At 37.1% G+C, this 19,529-nt stretch overlaps 1 protein-coding gene across 3 annotated transcripts; it reads left to right on the forward strand.

The window, feature by feature from the left end:
• The first annotated feature begins 5,064 nt into the window (after window positions 1-5,064).
• Window positions 5,065-14,936, forward strand: LOC106053702 (RNA polymerase II subunit A C-terminal domain phosphatase-like). Of its 3 annotated transcripts, none has more exons than XM_056035870.1 (6): window positions 5,065-5,308; window positions 7,486-7,584; window positions 8,830-8,920; window positions 9,579-9,704; window positions 10,355-10,602; window positions 12,224-14,936. In XM_056035870.1, the coding sequence occupies exons 1-6, from the start codon at window positions 5,094-5,096 to the stop codon at window positions 14,088-14,090; spliced, it is 2,646 nt and encodes an 881-aa protein (XP_055891845.1). In that variant the 5' UTR covers window positions 5,065-5,093; the 3' UTR covers window positions 14,091-14,936. The 3 variants fall into 3 exon arrangements, with proteins under 3 accessions (XP_055891845.1, XP_055891848.1, XP_055891846.1); XM_056035873.1 differs by having other exon boundaries at window positions 5,167-5,308; window positions 7,514-7,584; XM_056035871.1 differs by lacking the exon at window positions 5,065-5,308 and adding an exon at window positions 5,886-6,300.
• The last annotated feature ends 4,593 nt before the right edge of the window (window positions 14,937-19,529 follow it).

Below are 19,529 nucleotides of genomic sequence, written 5' to 3' on the forward strand. Positions count from 1 at the left end.
GCACACAGTAAGTAGTAACTAGGTCAAATGGTCGTATTTTTTCGTCCACTGCAAGTAGGAGATTTAGATATATATGTCAGTGTATCAGAGCTTGTCTTCCGGTAAGAAGTGCAGTTTTTCCCGTGGCTACGCAGCTTCAGCTGCAACCTATATATTTTGCCATAACCCGCGCAGGCAACTAGGCTAACCATTGTCCGGCGGTGATCGATTTAGATTTTCTTGTCGCTGTCTACACCTGTCATCGGAGCAGATTTTCTTTTGGTCTCAAATGTGTATCCCGCGGCCTTTGTGCGTGACCTCCAGCTGTCTCGTTCTGAAGCTGCAGTAGGCCTACTCTCTTCTATGACATTAAACGACATTAAGAAACTGGAACAGACACAAAATAGAGCAGTGAGATTAATAACAAACGAATATTCACATTTGACTAGAGTAACACCTTTAGTTAAATCACTAAATTTAGAAAGCCTTCAGGATAGAAGACTCAAAAGTAAAGTAGCAATCATACATAAAACACTGAACCACAGTGGCGTAGCTACCAATGTGCGGGTGGTGCGGGCCGCACAGGGCACCAAGTGGAGAGGGGCACCAAAATTCCCCCAGTGTGTATTAATTTCCTATTTCCCTGAGCTTTTCAGTAAAAACGACTAATTGTATGGACACGAACAAACTTAAACTACTGTATTTTAAACATGAACTAACTATTTATAAACTAGTCATGTCGTTATTTTGTTTCATCTCCTTGACTATTTCTTCCATACAATGTAAGCTATAGAACAGTTTGAATCTAATTTACTAGATTTATTTCGGACACACGGTACATGTTGTTACTACACTGATCAATGCTCTGTAATATAAGGAAGAAGAAGAAGATAGGCCAACCTTTTTTTACTTCATTGTTTAGTCCAATGGTTTAATCTAGATATTGAGTTTACAAATATATTTCTAAACTCTAGCGCTAAAACAATTGTCTTAGTTTATTCATTTCTCTATGATTCTTTATAGTTAAATTTTGGAAATAATTCTATTGTAATGTCAATATTTTTAAATAAGCTAACCTTTGTTTTCTACGAGGTTTTTTTTTAACTAACTAATTAATTGTAATACTGTAACGTAAACAAAATGATGAACAATGCTCAAGACTGACTAGTCTAGCTGGCGCCTCAAAACCCTTTTAAGCTCAGACGGAGAAATCGGCATCTCTGGTTCTGTCCGGTCTGGGTAGACTATAAGGGCTCCATACTCAGATCTATCGGGGTCCCTCATTAACGACCCATCGGTATAACAGAAAATGGCATCTGATGGGTAGGACTTTAGTGTAGCTGATGCCAAGTTTTCGAGTATGTCAGGTGTTAATCGCCTCTTGGTGGCTTCCTCTTGCCCTATAAGGGACATGCTTATTTGTGGGGCCGACTTCTCCTCCACGGAGGGCAAGTACTAATTATTCTAATTGGGATTCTGTCAGTGGAGAGCCCAGCTGATTTTGACAAATTGGCCGCAATGTGGAGGAACGATCGCATTTTGTGCGGTTCCTCTCTCTCCACTGTCGCACTAATATTGAGGTGGGTAGCCTAGAGTCGCCCCTTTTATAGCGCTCATAGGCTGTAAGTACCGCCCTCTCCCTCCTTAAATGTAAAGGGGCCACGTTTGTTAGATTTCAGCAGCGTTTGTTGGGCTTGTCCGAAAGGTGCCACAAATGAACCTTAGTGCCTGTGATTGTACTTGGTCGAGTAATTCGAGGGCAGTTTTACTAGCATATACTTGAGCTGTACTCAATTTGTGATCTGATTGCCCCTAAGTACAATGTGCGTAGCATGTAAGCTTTGGCACCCCACTTTGTGCTGGCCAGCTTTCTTAGTAACGCTAACTTCTCCGAGGCTTTTCTTTCAACTTCCTGGACGTGCTGGAGCATTGACAACTTTCTATCCAGGGTCACCCCTAGATATTTGGCGTGTTTTCACGTTGGAGTCGCAGCCCACCGAGTTGAAGCTCGAATAGAGCCTTAAGAATGTCGTTTTGGCAACGTTTATCTGAATCTGTCATTGGTCGCAATACGAGGAGATGGTTTGGAGGTCTGCTTGTAATACCGCCTGTATTTGGTCGGCTTTCTTGCCGGTTGACCAGAGGACAATGTCATCCGCATAAAGCAGTTTCTTTGATCGCAGTGAGGTGCGTTTCTTAAATTTCTTAAGTCTAAAGAAGCATCGAGACAATTTCGAGTCACATCATTGCCAGAGTCCACCGACTATAGGCGAGCTGTTAATGGGTATGAATTAACTGAACAATTAAAAGCAACAAAGATGAAACGGTTATCATTGAATCCAGAAAAAAAATGATGAGGCCGACATCGTGAAAAGAAGAAAATACTTCAATACCGCATTTCGAGAGACTAAAGGACAGCACACAATCATGTCCTCAAAAATTCATACTGAAGAAGCTGAACCATCAGACAGTGTAAACAATACAGAAAGCAGGATAATAAACTCTAGACTGAACGACATTGGAGATTGGCCTGATGTCATCACAGATAATATTCGCATACACCTTGTCACTCAAGGATCTGAAACAGTTCAGCGTATGGACAGTCAATTCTGAGAGACGTATAGACATCAAGAATCAGCAAAAGGAAAGGCTAGAAAGCTTTCAAAGGCTTGGTTTTTCCGGCAAATGTCAAACGGCGAGAAAGTTCTTAGAAAGTGGATGTGTTATTCGCCAAAAAAAAAGAATCTTTATTTTGCTTCCGCCCTGCACACTCTTCTCAACAAGATCAAGTACCAAATCTTCATTTAAATCCAAAGATGGATCCAATGAGTGGTGGAGGGTATCCCCGAAAATAGAAAAACATGAGACCAGCAGAGCTCACATTCAGTCATCGCTTGCTTGGAGGGAACTTGAAGTTTGCCTGAGAGTAGGGAACAATATTGACAACAAGGCCCAAGATTTGATTATACAAGAGACGAAAACCTGGAGAGTTAGTAAAATTACTATCAAAGTACGATCCACTCTTGAGGGAGCATGTGCTTCGAACTAAGCTTTGTTCCAGACCGAATACATACATGTCTCCACAAATACAAAATAAATTTATTACAATATTGGGGGATCACGCTAAATACCAAATTATGCAGCAAGTAAAACAAGCCAAATATTTCTCTATTATTTTTGACAGTACACCTGACATCTCAAAGCTGGATCAAATTTCCCAAATTTTATGGTATGTTGTGATGGAGAATGACGGGGTGCAGGTTCGTGAGTCTTTTGTTGACTTCATCGACACAAAGGACACGCATGCTGCTGGAATCGCTGAGATGATTCTAGAGAAATTGCGTTTGGATGGCTTAGACATAATGGACTGCAGGGGTCAAGGCTATGATAATGCTGCGGTCATGAAAGGTCATTAAGGTCATGAAAGAATTAACAATACTTGATTAATGAATACATATTATTTTGAAAAAAAAAGTAAGGTTTTGCAATGTTAGTTTTTTGTTGTTTTTTTTTTGGGGGGGGGGGGGCATCAAGATGAGGTACCGCACCAGGCATCATATACTCTAGCTACGCCACTGCACTGAACCATAATCTTCAAATATAAAAACAAAATTTAATAAAATACTGTGACAGACACAAAGATAAAGGTATATTTCACGTCCCATATGCTAGGACACATTTGTACAAAAAGTCTTTCTTCCCAAGTGCTATTAGAGCATGGAATGGGTTGCCTGAGCTAGCCAGGAAAACCAGTGACTTGGCAGAATTTAAGTCATTGGTTAAAATGCATAACTAAATGCATGACGCGAAGGACATAATCATCTTCTTTTTTCAAGTAACGTCTGTATTATATAAGATAAGAAGATAAGATATGTCTGCTAAGGCAAGTTGGCGCATAAGCTGGTCTTTAAAGCGTTTCCGTGAGGAACCTCAGTTACGTCGGCGATTAACTTTCAGCTCACCAAAGAAAGAATGCAACGTGCGCTGCCCAGCGTCACCTTCGGATCCTCTATAGGCTACATAGGGTAAAGAAATAAAATAAACAGCGAAAAAAATTAAATAATGCAATTTATTTAAAATAAAAATAACATTAGGCACAAGATTCGCTATTTCTTATTTTAAAAATGTGTTTATGGGCCTATAGAGTTCTGTACGAGGCCCCCATCAATCGCCTCAATCGGAGGCCCTATGCGGTTTTCTAATTTGCCTATATATAATAGATGCAGATGGCTTGAGTGGGGAGGGCAGTACATGCGAACGCCCCCCCCCCTTTACCCCACTGAATCGGCCAAAGTACTAGAACGGGAGCGACATAATATATAATTTATATATTAATTTAACTAATTTTGTTCACAAACTATGATTTCTCCATAAAAGTAAGACCCCCCCCCCAATTCAAAAGGTTTAGGTGGGAAGGGCAATCGGCCAACAGGGAAACGACAAAATAAATAATAAAGATTGGTTAAAATACCAATAACAAGTTTTAATCATATAGATATTTAATTGATTCTGTTAGCAAGCTGTGATTTCTACAAAGAAATTGGACCTCCCCCCCCCACTCGAAAGTATATGGGGGGGGGGGCGGGATTGATGTCATCGCCCCCTCCAGACCCCTCCATATCGGCCAACATAATAGAGGGGGGTGGGGCGAAATGAAAATAGGTTGAAAATAATTAGTATATATTATTAACATATGTAATAAATTCGTATACAAATTGTGTGAATTCTATACTAAAATTGTGGCGCTCTCCTCTACCGCCCTCCCCCCCCCCCCCCTGCATCCGCCAGTGGCTCTTATACTCTACTTAGGTCAGTCAGGTCAAGATCTAGAAGAGACAGACTCTATTAAGATCTAAATAATTTTTTGATCTCGAGCTACCCCTACTTTCAGCTGTTTTCTGTTTTAAAAAATATATAAAATCTAGGTATAAACTACAAAAAAATATATAAAGTCTAGGTATAAACTACAAAAACATATATATTTGAGTCGCAATTACAGCCTTTAAAAAAAAAATAATAATAATAGATCTATCCAGAAATATGACATTTTGTATCGAAAGATCTAGATTCTAGTCTAATCCACTATTTCAAAATTTGTTTTCACAAACAATAAGATGGCGGTAACGGACGAGGAAGTGTTAGCTCCATCAGATATAGAAATTGTAAAATGGAAAGTAAAAAAGGGCACCATGGTTTTCAAAGGATCTGTACTTGCACTTTATGTAGATGCAGGGACTGAAAATAAAAACCAGACTAAAAAGTTAAAAGCTAATCATTCTGGAATAGTATCACAGATTGTTACAGGAGAGAATACTGCTGTCCATAAAAAGTGAGTTCTCACTGACAGTGACACTACTCTCTCTACTCTGACTCAGTCTGACACGTCTATTTTTAGTTTTATATTATTTATGACATATGAGTTATGATCTTATCGATCTAGACTATATATATATATATACTATTATATAGATCTATAATTTATAGACTATGAACTATGTTACAGACATAGACAACATTCTACATCATAAAATGCGTAGCCGTAGTGGGTAGTCTACGCTTTTTTTTTTTATGATTTTTATATCATTTTATGTGTCAAGTCAAGTGAGTTCTCACTTAGTCTTGACATTGACTACTCTGACTCAGTCTGACACTAGTCTATTTTTAGTTTTATCTTATTATGTAATATATGATATATCATATGAGTTATGATCTATACTAGCTATTATATAGATCTAGATCTATTAAGAGTTATATTAGATTCTAGATCTATATTATATGTTAAATAGACACTACATTCTATGCATTTTATGTGTCAATCTTGTCATGCATGTCAATCATAATAATCATATAGATTAATAGATCTAGATCTAAATTCTAAATCAATCACTAGGTGACTAGTGAGTTAAACTTTGCCAAGTTGTTACTTTTTTAGGAAAATTTGTACAAATTAAAAAAAAACTACAAATTTTATGCTCCTTCTTCCCTAGCGCTATTAGAGCATTGAATGGGTTGCCTGAGCTAGCCAGGTAAACCAGTGACTTGGCAGAATTTAGGTCATTGGTTAATATGCATGGCTAAATGAATGGCGCGTAGGACGTAATCATCTTTTTTGAAGTAACGTATACATGTACTATATATAAGATAAGATAAGATTTGTCATTATCTAGAACTAGATCACTTGTTTCTTTACAAAATTAACTAAAAGAGCCTAGATCTACATCTAAATTCTAGAACCGTATCTAAATTAGATGATCAGTCACCAAGGTGAAAGTCTCTAGATCTAGAGTATTTGTTTCGCTAACACGGCTATGATGCAGACAGGTCTCAGTATAATTATATATATTATAATTATATATATATAGAATTAAATCATATAGACTTTATTTTGATGGTTTGGGCTCAACTACTATTTTATAACTTTGAATGCACATGCTCCATTTTTTTTTTTTCTTTTACATTTCAGATACATTTTAGTTTTGAGCTTCTTTTTCAAATAACAATGCTCAATGGTCAAAGTTGAAATGTACGGAAGTTGTTAGTTGTTTTTTTTTGTTTTTTTTTTTACTTTTGTCAGTTGAAAGAGAATGGGTTTGAACTTAGGTATTAAGATTAAGTCCAATGATGTATAGGGGATTGACTAAATTTTTATAATATAGAATTGGAAACATGTGTATAGTTTACAACAATGCTTCCCATTGACATAATGTAAAATAAAAGGGAGAAATTCTGTCAGGTTTCGTATTTAAAAAAAAATGTATGTGTTCTATGCAGCTTAATGGTGTCTAGTCTGAAAGATTTAACATTTAAACAAGAATGTGTTCTCTGGGCTCAAACCTTCTTCAGAAGACTCTTCTCACTGCTTATCTATCTACATATGGGTTTGACATCTCCAACAAAGTCTTCTATCTCCTTTCCAGATTTGAATATTGCCAGGATTCGAACCTAGGACCCCCCCCCCCCCCCCAAGCACCTTATCAATCAGCCACAACGCCTTCCAACAATTGCTGCATTTAGACTAAAAGTTAGGGAAAATATGAAGGTGTACAAGGCATGTGTTTTGAGCACACTACTGTACAGCACACTTCTGATATGAAATTATTTCACTTGCACTGTCTTGGAAGGATCCTAAAAATCACATGGCAAGAAAGATTGTACAACATTGGAATTGAAATACTCACTTGAACAGGCATTCCCAGCATTTGCCCAATCTTCAAACGATGCCTAGGCTGGCTTGGTCATGTCTGCTGGGCGGAGGACGAACATATCTTGAAAGTCGTCCTATATGGACAACTTGCAGTGAGCAGAAGTGCCTAAGTTCAAACCCGTGCAAGTGTGTGTGTTGGGGGGGGGTAGGTCTATAAATTGACAGCAATTGAAAATTGCATCTTTATTTACATATTATTTGTAGATGTGAAGAAAGTATGCTGTATTGTTATGTTTTGCTTAATTGTTGAAAGGCTTTCATCGCTAGCATTACTCATCATTTCTCATAACATTTCAATGTAGTGATGTTCTCCTTGTTCTACAACCCCAGACTGATAACTTGTGCACGCATCCGACTATCATGAAAGACATGTGTGCAGAATGTGGGGCAGACCTACGAAGGTAAAAAAAACTTTTATAAAACTCAAATTTCATTTTCAGATATCAACAGTGTGTGTGAATGTATCATCTAAATATGATTTGTGAAGGTTATTTCGAACCAATGAGAGAATGACAGAAAACAAAAAGTGTGTAATCTGGTGTTGAGCTGCCGAATAGTGTGTGATGTATTACTGTTTTACAAGATTTATTTGCTCCAGATAGATATATTTAAGTTACATCAGGACTCAGATATAATATATGGTGAGACAACTAGTTAGCTATAATTGAGAGTAGAATAGCTTTAATAACTTAGATTTCTGATTAACTTTTTTTGTTTTCTGTGGCAACAAACTTTTACATTCCAACTTTTAAAACTTTGTGGTAAAGTTAACAGTGGTTGAAGCTCCTCAGCTTTTGCCATCACAATAACTTGTGATTTCCCTCATTTAATGACACCTTCCTCCATTGGAAGTTCCAAGTCTTCTCTAGAATTTGAACTGGGGACACTTGAATGGGAAGCCATATGTTTACTGCTAATCCAATTTAACAACTGATAAACCACTTTAAGGATTAGTGAAGGTATTTAAAAACTTGGTGAGAAGATTATAATCTTGATTATAAGTGTAACATCATACACTCTGTGAGATATTCTTAGAGACATCTTTTATAAGTTTGGATTTCTCGCAGTTGGTAAAGTCAATTTCTCTGTTCATTTCCAGTCCCCATTAAGTGGAAGCTAGTAAACAAATAATGAAAATGCTAAATGGTTCTTGTTATAATACTTTCTACTGTTGATGTAAATGTCCTTTAGAAGAAAAATATCCTGGTAATAGTAAATGTCTGACATAAGTGTTTTTACTAACTTATATGTGTGTTAAGTTGACACTATATATGGTCATGGGTGAAAAAAAAACTAAGAGTCTGAACTCCATATTTCATAATAATTTGTATAATAAAATTTAAAACCTTGTATACAAGTTTTATCTCTTTTCAATAAAATACCTAGCTTGGCTTTACTTGGGGACCACACAAGTTAAAATTTTGCAACAAAGTTAACAATTCTTTACTCATTTTTTTAAAACTAACAATGTAAGACAGATTGAAGCTGTTATAAACTCGTAGGAATCAACAAGTGACAACTTTTATTCCATTGAGACATATTTATCAGATGAAAGCTAAGAAGTGATTTACACTTGTGTGTAGATGTAACATTTCTATCCACGAAAGCAACATTCAATATCCAATAAATGTATTTTTTATTTTCAGTGAAAATGGTTTAGCTGGGGATAGGAAGAAATCTGTAGCTGCATCTGTTGCTATGGTTCACAGTATCCCAGAACTTATAGTCAGTCAGGAGGTTTGTATTGCTCTTAGTCTCTTTTGAGAAGTTTGGTACTTTCTTAAGAATGTTAATCAAAGGCCAGTGCATCAAGACATTCTAATACCCTTAGCTGAAATAGCATATTGGTACAAATTATAAAACATTTCTATTTAAATATCCATTAGCCAAGTATTGTTTTAGCAATATGACTAGATTCACATCCTGTCCTTAACCTTGTTTTAAATTCTGATTCCTTGAAGTGAAAGCCCAGTGCTTTGCTTCTATGGTACCACTGCTCTTGACTGGAGTGTCCACACTAGTCTGTCACTCCAGTGCTCCTCTGTGAAATCAGCAGTTCACTCACTGGATTTTCAATCCCTCTTTTTGTTGGATTATTTCTGAGGAGATGGCCAAAGTAATTAGATCAATTTCTATGAACAAAATAACTTTAGAACTCAATATTTTGTTTAAATAGACTTTGCAGTTCATTGAAAAGGGTACCTTTCAGTCATGTGACAAATTTGATCATTTTGTAAATTGCTCTAAAAAAACAAACAAACTAATGTTAGAACACCTCAGGACTAAGGTATAATGAGGGTGTTTAAACTTATTATCTACTAGTGTTATTGGGGTTTATTTTTCTGTCATTCCTCTTGGCTCATTAACAATGTCAACATTTTCCTGTTTTGTGTAGCAAGCCATGGAAATTGGTAAGGAAGATGAGAACAGATTACTTCGTCAAAGGAAACTAGTCTTGCTGGTAGATCTGGACCAAACTTTAATCCATACAACTAATGACAACATCCCTCCAAATTTAAAGGTAATTACGAATGTTTCAATCAGTAGCTCCAAATTTAAATGTAATTACAAATGTTTTAACTCAGTAGCTCCAAATTTAAAGGTAATTACAAATGTTTCAACTCAGTAGCTCCAAATTTAAAGGTAATTACAAATGTTTCAACTCAGTAGCTCCAAATTTAAAGGTAATTACAAATGTTTCAACTCAGTAGCTCCAAATTTAAAGGTAATTACAAATGTTTCAACTCAGTAGCTCCAAATTCTTTAGAGTGAATGGAGTTTGAGACCGAATTTCTCAATTCCTAATTAATAAAGGTGTCAAGAGCTGTTTAGTTTTATTTGTTTGACATGTATCTGATGTTCCTTTAGAGTTGAAGATTATCGTATCCTGGCAAAACCTCCCACAGCTTGACGGTGGCAGTGGGCAGGTTTTGATACCATGATCATCGAGGCACCAGTTCAGAGCGCATACAATACTTTGAAATAATTTTTAAAAAAAATAATGTTAAAATACTAAAATAAAAGTCTGAGGATTTAATTTTTTTTTTTAATTCTAACTTTACTTAATAGTTTTTTTTTGGACATCATGTCTTGGTGTTGTTACTAGAGTCTTATAAATTCATGTTTCATATAACTTTATTATTTCTTAAATTTATTAATTTTTTCCTAAAGGGAGTTAAGCATTTTCAACTCTTCCATGGCAAAGATTTCATGTGGTACCACACCAGATTTCGCCCATTCACACAACAGTTCCTGGAATCTGTGTCCAAGATGTACGAGCTGCACATCTGTACCTTCGGGGTCAGACTGTACGCACACACCATTGCCAGGCTGTTGGATCCAGAGGAGAAATACTTTTCACATCGAATACTATCTAGGGATGAATGCTTTGATGCCCTTTCAAAGACAGCCAACCTTAAGTAATTTTTGTTTTTAAATCAATAACCATTTCTTCTCTTTAGATCTTCTTATCTTATATAATACAGACGTTACTTCAAAAAAGAAGATGATTACGCCCTACGCGTCATGCATTTAGTCATGCATATTAACCAATGACTTAAATTCTGCCAAGTCACTGGTTTTCCTGGCTAGCTCAGGCAACCCATTCCATGCTCTAATAGCACTAGGGAAGAAGGAGTATTTGTACAAATTTGTCCTAGCATATGGGACGAGGAATGTGCCTTTATCTTTGTGTCTTTCAGAGTATTTTATTAAATTTTGTTTTTGTATTTGAAGATTATGGTTCAGTGTTTTATGTATGATTGCTACTTTACTTTTGAGCCTTCTGTCCTGAAGACTTTCTAAATTTAGGGATTTTACTAAAGGTGTTACTCTAGTCAAATGTGTATATTCGTTTGTTATGAATCTCACTAGATGCACTATAAGATTGAAAAAATGTGTTAGATATTCAATTGAAAATTGTTTAAAATCTAAACTGAAAAGAATAATTAGTTTTGGGATGAAAAAGGTTAAAAAATCAGAGAAATTATTAGAACTAAAATTTTTAATAGCAAGTGTTACTTGTGAAATATTAATGAGAACAAAAACTTTTTATGTTAAATTGATCTGGTCAATTTAGCTGTGGGATACTTAAGGAGGAAATATAAGTTGTTGGATATTGAATTAGAAAATAATTTGTGGATATTAATATTAAAAATTAGCTGAGGAGATATTAGTACTTAGACATTTTTTTTTTGCTGTTGTTCTTTTTTTGTTTTTTTTTTAAGAAAAGGCTCTCTTACATCTAATCCCACATTTTTATTTAATGTTGGTCCAAAACAGCATCATCTCTAGGACACTTCTTTAAAGAGTGTTTCCTTTAAAGCCATGATGATAATTGTTAATTGGATGTCAATTCAGTGGACATTGTTGTTTTGTTTTTTGACATGTTCCAGATGTTCCTTTAGAATTGAAGATTGTTACATCCTAGCCTAAATTTGTTACATCCTAGCCTAAACTAGTTACATCCTAGCCCAAAACTCCCACAAAATAGGGGAGGACTGAGGTGGGCATTAATTTGAACCTGAGACCATTGTCTATACCAAAGTCTATACCTCTAGACCTGGCAACCATTCATTCATCTGTAAATAAGGACATGGATAGCTAAACTCAAATTTATTCCATTGAAAGATTTACTGCCATTAGAATCTATAAAATTAAGGGATAGTATGTGTAAAATTTAAAAAGCAAAAATTGTCACAATACTTGTTTAAATATGTTGGTAGCTTTAATATGTCATTTGTATCCAGGTTAAGATTGAAATTTATTGGGTGGGGGGGGGGGGGGGGGGGAGGGGAGAGTGAGATTTTTGAACTGTTGCAAGTCCTGCCATTTCTAAGGAATAAAAAAAAGTCTAGACAATTTACATCTTTGTTTTTAATATATCGCCATAGAAACAGATTAAATTAACCAAAGCTGTCATTTCTCCTTCTTACTCACCTTGAGACATAGGACTTAAATTGTCTTTACTCATATTAGACTTCAGTATTTGTATTGTGATATCTTAATAAATAATGCAATCATTGTTGTTGTTGTTCTCAGGGCACTGTTCCCTTGTGGTGATAAGATGGTAAGCATCATTGATGACAGAGAAGATGTCTGGAACTTTGCCCCCAATCTCATCCATGTCAAGCCTTACAGATTTTTCCAGGGAACAGCAGACATCAACGCTCCCCCTGGCCTCAGTAAGTCCGAGCATGACAGTGAGCCCATCGTTCACAAAATTGTGGAACACTCTGAGGTCAACAAGTCTTGTGCTGACACTAAAGCAGTTGTTGAAGCTGCAAAGAGTGGTGATGACCAACCTGCTTCAGATGGAACCGAAATTTCATCCTGTGATAAGTCATGTGAGAAAGCACCAGAGGTTGTTGCTGAACCCTGTGATTGTCTTACACCATCGGAGAGTGCGGTTACTTCAGATGACGTTGAGATGACCGAACAAGCAGCTACAGACGTCAACATTGTCCAGTCTGCTGAGGCCAGCAGCTCAGTTGGCAAAACTGAGACAACTCCATCGCATGATCATTCTGAAACCAAAAACGAAGAGTTTGCGGTTGACTCTAAAGAAAGCCTTCTAGTCCAAGAAACAATTGATAGCAAGGGAGATAAGTGCAGCACTAAAGATGATAAATCTGAGACCAATACATCTGAACAGTCAGCGCCAGCTTCGAGGGAGACAATGCCTTCTGAGAAGGATGATAGCATTGAGTGGGACGATGAAGATGATTACCTCCTTTATCTGGAAGAGATACTGACACGAATCCACAAAGCTTATTATGACATGTACGAACAGACTCAGTCCAAAGGTGTCTCAGAGCTTCCAGATTTGAAGAACATAATTCCCTACGTCAGAAAGAAAGTTTTGAAAGGTGCAAACATTGTATTCAGTGGACTGTTTCCTCTCAACATGCCGGCAGAACAGAGCCGAGCGTACATTGTGGCCAAAGCTCTTGGAGCTAACATTCAGAACGACATTATATCGAAGAAGTCTAAAGATGGCAGCAGCGGCGAGGCTACGACACACTTAGTGGCATCTAAGCCCGGCACAGGGAAACATAAGCTTGCCCTGAAGACTAAAGGCATACACATTGTGTCTGGAGACTGGCTCTGGACATGCAATGAACGGTGGACATGGGTGGATGAAAGGTTATTTCCCTTGGGGCTGAAAGAGGGGAAAACTACCCCAAGTCCAGACACCAGCAACGGCTCCAAAAAAAAAACTTCAAAAAGAAAAAATGAAGTAGATATCGACGCCGGTGACAGTGACTGCGTCTTTGCAGAATGTTCCAGTAGTAACAGTAAAAAACAAAAGATAGCCGATTCAGAAACCCTTAGAGAGGTTTCTATGGAGCCGAGCACCTCGTCATTCTATGAGGAAGCAGAGCCCCAGAGAGATGTCACTATGGAGCCAAGTACTTCGTCATTTGACGAGGGAGCCCAAGTCCAGTCCAAGTCTTCCTTCGCCACAAGTTTTAATCCTCTTTACTCCCTGTCTGATGAGGATTTGGAGTTGATGGACAAAGAAGTGGACGAACTGATGGGGGAGGATGAGGACAGCTCGGAGGAGAGCGACAGCGAGCGGGAGGCTCGTCTGAGGAAAGAAGTTCTTGGCAAGAGCCAGGAATCCGACTCTGACTCAGACAGCTTATCAGGGGACCTCCCTCGGGGCTGGAAGCTGCACAGGAAGTCCTGCTCCCCAAAGAAAGACGAGCAGGAAGAAGAGAGCCAGAAAAGATCCGACGCTGAAGATGATGATGAAACAGAGAATGAACTGGAGCGCTACCAGAAGAACATTGCTGCTTTTGCGGAGAAAGAAAGTTCCTCAGACTCCAGTGAAAGTGAGCAGTCTATTGGCTCTGTGGATGACGAGATCGCAGAAGCAGTGGAAAAAGAATTCTTGGGGACCTGAATCGCCCACAGTGTTCTAGTTGTTATGTTTTATCATTTCTATACAGCTCAACAATTGTACAAAGAATTCGATACAAATATGAAATTATCCTTTTTTTTTTTTTTTTTTTTTTTTTTTTTAATTTTTAATTGTTCAAAAAAGGAAAGTACCAGTACTCGTTTCAGACCTTGCTATTAGACAGATGTAAAGGTCATCCATTTCTATGGCTGATGGTTAATGAGGGTGTTATGTAGCCAGAAAATGAAGATTTGCCTTTACTTTCCCCAGCTAATTTCACAATATCATTAGACTATTAGAGATAGTGGACTTAAAAATCCTGAAATTCAATATTCCATTTAGATTTTAAAAGAAGAATGTTAAGAAAGTACATTGCATCACTACTATGAAGAAATGATAACTCGAAGCAGCAAGTGTTTTAAAAAAAAATATATGTGAAATGAAATATATGAAAAACTCAGAAAAAAAATGGTATATAAAAAAATAATAAAGTTATCTAAAAAAAAAACCATATTGTCACAACATTGTTTGATGGCCAGTGACATGAATTGGTTATGAAGCACTAGATCCATTTGTTTTATGAAGAGTATGAGGTCGCACGTGAAAATCAAAGGGGCCACATTGAATTGTGGGATATTAATCCCATGGTCTAGTAGTAGACCCTAGAGATATAATAGACAGACTTGTCTTGTATTTAAGATGAAAGTATTATTAGCTATGTGTTTGATGAATTCACTTGGACTATACTATTGTTTTATGTGATGTATTCTACGCTATTTCTTGACGGCTGAAGTTGCCAATATATTATAAAATTGTTATTTTTTGTGTTAAATAAAACCATGTCTGCTAGGTATGCGTTTATCCTTTGATCTACATCAGTGATTCCCAAAGTGGTCTATATAGACCCCCAGGGGTCTACAAAGAGTTCCAAGGGGTCTACGAAAGTGAAAAAATAAATTGGGGGTCTATGAGATGTCCATGGGGGTCTACGAAAATGGATTTCATTTCAGCAGGTCGGGACTTTCATTTTCACATCTCATCAATGTAATTATTTCATACACTAATATATGATTTGTAACTTAGTTAATCCTTTCAATATTTATCCTGCTATTCAAACGAAAAATTGTTATATTTAATTTCAATACGTATTTAAATAGCTTAATTTTTTCTACATGTAACAAAAATAAATGTAGATTATATACAGCGTTGGTTATTTAAAATTGGAATTCATTCAAACAAGCGATTGCCTAAGTGCCTTTTTATGATGATATGAATAATCATGCTGGAGGATCAATTGTGACAATGCCACCCTGATAAAAAGATAAAGATTTGAAAAACTTTAGAAATCCCAAAGATAAAAAAGTTCAGTCCACAAAATCTCTCTTCAACGTCATATAGAGAAGATGATGGTGTGTGCGGGTCTTAAAAGATCTCTTTACTTATAGCCATATACGGGAAACACCATAGATAAATCATGATTTTACCAGCTGTTAAAGTAGTTTTAAAAACTATTTTACACAAATGTACATCTGATATTATTTTAAACACATTTCTTTAAGCAACAATACAGTAGGCACATCAGTGGTATGAGTTACAACAAAAGCTTATGTAATTCTTTGCAAACAACATATACAGTTTTGGATCCGCGGCCTCGCAGGCTCGCTCTGACTGGGTGTAGCGCTGTGTGCTGCATACTTCCTAAGGATCATCTGCTCCTTATTTTTCTTCGGGATTGACCCACGAAACAGTTCCCATGTTTGGGTATATCTGCAAGGACAGCAGAGGTTTGAATTGTTTTCCCCCTGATAGGTGGGTTGCAACCTAGGCTAATGAGTCCCTCCTTCCCAAAGCTTACTGGTTTAGACACCAGTTACTTCGCCCCTTCTCCTGTTTAAGAAAACAGTTCCGCGGACCCAATATTTGAGCCAGACGTGAAAGATGAAGAAATACAAAAACAGTGATACCTAAGACCAATTAATTAATTAATATTTTTTGTTTGAAGAACTACTTCATAGAACAACAAATTCCTATGTGAAACATAAAATCCCTCGCAATGGATGATGAACCTGCAAAAAAAAACAACAACACATTTCCAGTGTGTTTGGTGGTTTCAGTAATACGTATCAATTGTTATTGAAATTGGTTATAAATTTGAATTTTATGAATAAAAAAGATAGAGCTCTATAACTTACAAAGTAGCTTGAAATTACTTATTTACTCTTCGACTCACTACAGTTAGAAATTACTTTTAAAAATGGAGTTGGGGAATTTGCAAAAATGCAGTACCGGTATAGGCTAAGTTAAGCAGGGGGTCTACTGAAAACCAAAAAACATAGCAAGGGGTCTGCGAGACAAAAAAGTTTGGGAACCACTGATCTACATATTGTGGTCCTTTTACTCAGTAACTAGAGTAGACACACGCGACAACAAAGTTGTCGTGAATAAAGACAAATACACCAAGAACTCTCCCTTGTACCAGAAGAGGTATCCATAATAATACAAGAAACGCTCATTCAAATAAAAAGGGCGTTAGTTCTTAAACTGTCAGGTAGAGTTGAGCCTTCGGCTCTTGGAACTCTAGGCCAGCAAAAGTGAACAAGAACTCCCTCTCACCGGCCTGAATGAGAACAGTGTACACTGTCTGTCTGGCGGGTGGGTCAGACTCGTGGCAAGAGACCGCGTACACTAAGACCCCCGCCATTTTCCTTTTCTATACCAGGCTAACTGTGCGGGACACGCCATTTATGTAACGGCCCCTTGAGGAACAGCGCCTGGATTGTGACAAGGTTGTGGGAGATTTTTTTACAACTCCGCGCAGTGCAATGAGGATGCTCTCGCACCCCCTTAGGCACCCCCACGGGAGTCTTGTTTTGCTACCCTTTAGCCTAATCGTTTCCACCCGGGCGCCACTTTGAGGCAGGGTAGCCTGCCCGGGAAAAAGGGCGTTACACATATCACCATCTTTCCTTTGTGTTCCTCATGGAACATAAGGCCTTCATGGTCTCTTGCTAGTCTTTATAATGGCTTCCCAGCTCTTTTCTGTTCTCTCGGCTTCATATAGTAGGTCTACATTGGGTCGCCATGTTATTTTTGGTTTTCCTCTACGACTTGTTCCCTTGGGGTTCCACTCTATGTTCTGTCTAGCTCTGTTGCTGGTATCTTTTCTAAGGGTGTGACCAATCCATCTCCACTGTCTCTCTAAGATCTGCACCTCTATATTTCTCTGTCCGCTTATCTCCCACAGTTTGGTTTTTCTGTTTTGTCGTACCAGTGTAGTTTTAAGATATATTTCTTTGATGAAGGTCTGTACTTTATTAGTTGTTTCTTCAGTTGTTCTCCATGTTTCAGAACCATACAGTAGGACCGCCTTGACATTAGAGTTAAAGATTCTTAGTTTAGTCTTGTTAGAGATGTGGGGGGAGATTACCATGTTGGTTTTAGGTGTGTAAATGTCTGACGCGCTAGATTTATACGACGCTTAATGACTTCATCTGTTCCACCTGATACACTGACTACACCCCCAAGGTATATAAAACTATGTACTGGTCTTTGGTCTGAGAATCCAGATCTATGTCTCCATTTGGTTTGTTGTTTACCGTACTTAAAGTATTTTTATTTTCTTATTTTGAAGCTAACTCTTTTTCCTACTTCACTTATAGCTGTGGCCTTTTCTTGCACATCCTGTAGTCTGTGTGATAAGTACATATTACATAGAGCTCCCCATTGTTGATATGCTTTCTGTTGCACAAACTCGTAGATGGCCCTTGCGGGTCAGTGCTATATCACATGCAAATGTTATCTTGCATTATAGCAGATTACGATGGAACACAATTTCCGATCGAGCTGAATTGCCTAGGGGAATCTGATTCTAAAAAATGTATCAATGTTTGTACATAGAAAATGCATAGCTAATTTATTTTTCATTACAAAAGTGTACCAGTTTAAAATATCACAAGCAGCAATTATCTTTCCTTTCTATAGTAGTGTTAACCAATAATAAATCCAAATATCATTAAACCATGTAGTCTATCTTTCTCATCTCCAAAAAATATCAATATGTAATAGATCCAGTTATCATTAAACCATGTAGTCTATCTTTCTCATCTCCAAAAAATATCAATATGTAATAGATCCAGTTATCATTAAACTATGTATTTAATCAAGGCACTAATCTCTCTCTCTCTATCTATCTCTCTCTCTATCTCTCTCTCTCTCTCTCTCTCTCTTTCTCTCTCACTGATGCTGTCAACCAATAATATATCCAATCATCATTAAACTATGTATTTAATCAATGCACTTATGATTTACGGGACACGCCCTTGGCCCAAAGAAGAGCCATTATGAAAGACATGCACTGAAGACAGAAAGACATCTTAAATAGACCCTTTCAGACAACGGCTTTGTCTGCATGAGGTGCTGCAAAATATGCAGGTCGCAACTGGGGTTGTGTAGCCACGTGAAACACTGCACTCATCCTTAATCTTCGGAATCGAAGACATTGCGATCACTATTATTCTCACTGATAGTAGTCACAAGGTCTAAGGGACTCCACTCTTAATGTTCCTTTCGAAAAGTCTTTACACATCAAAATAACTTTAGCAAGATAGCTGGGGCTAGACATGGAAATAGGTCCGTTTTAGGTGAATTGTCTTACTCTAAGCATAAGCAAATAATACTTTTGAAGCCTGTTTACAAATGCTGTAAGTAGATCTATTATAAAACAATAATATAACAATAATTCTGTTATTCATAACAATTTTATCCATCAAAAGACGTAAGCCAAATGTAAGTCTAAACTGATAAAATATTTCTAGAAAATTATAACAGGTCAAACCAGTTTTCACAATGTGGCCAATTAGCTAGTAATTGTTTTTCAAAAGATACCGATACCGTTTTCATAAACTGTCCAATTTCTCTGAAATACGTTAGAGCGGTTTGCGAATTTTTACCCATGAAGATAATGGACCTCAATCACCAATCGTAAACAAACAACATTTAGTCACGTGCTTCTCTATCTCTTCTATATAAATTACGATCTAATTTTAATCAACTATGGTTATCACGTGACAGTTTTTTTTCTTCGTTGTTTTATCAATATTATCACGTGACCGATCGTTTTGGTGAATGAGGTCCTAAAAAAAAAATGTTTCATAATTTAAAAAACAAAGGGTTGGCCTTTTTAAAGACCAACAGCATGACACATGTAGTCTATGACACAGGCGATATTAAAAATCGGATTTTCACTAGTTAATAATAACTCAGTGTGACCGACAATTAAATCAACTGCGGCTTTTCTCCTCTGGGCCAGTTCAACAGTTTCTAGGGGGTAATTAGTAATTAACCAATATGAAAACTTGCGTCTCCTCCAGCATAAGGCCTACTGTACTTAATATTAAGTCCCCCCCCCCCCCTTCTTCCTGAGTCAGGACCGGATTGACCTAT

Source organism: Biomphalaria glabrata, chromosome 7, assembly GCF_947242115.1.
Source record: "Biomphalaria glabrata chromosome 7, xgBioGlab47.1, whole genome shotgun sequence".
NCBI lineage: Eukaryota > Metazoa > Mollusca > Gastropoda > Planorbidae > Biomphalaria > Biomphalaria glabrata.

Coding starts and splice junctions, on each gene's coding strand:
- LOC106053702 (XM_056035870.1), top strand. CDS start 5,094: ATGGCGGTAACGGACGAGGAAGTGTTAGCTCCATCAGATATAGAAATT. Junction 8,921..9,578: donor AACTTATAGTCAGTCAGGAG/GTTTGTATTGCT, acceptor TGTTTTGTGTAG/CAAGCCATGGAAATTGGTAA. Junction 10,603..12,223: donor TCAAAGACAGCCAACCTTAA/GTAATTTTTGTT, acceptor TGTTGTTCTCAG/GGCACTGTTCCCTTGTGGTG.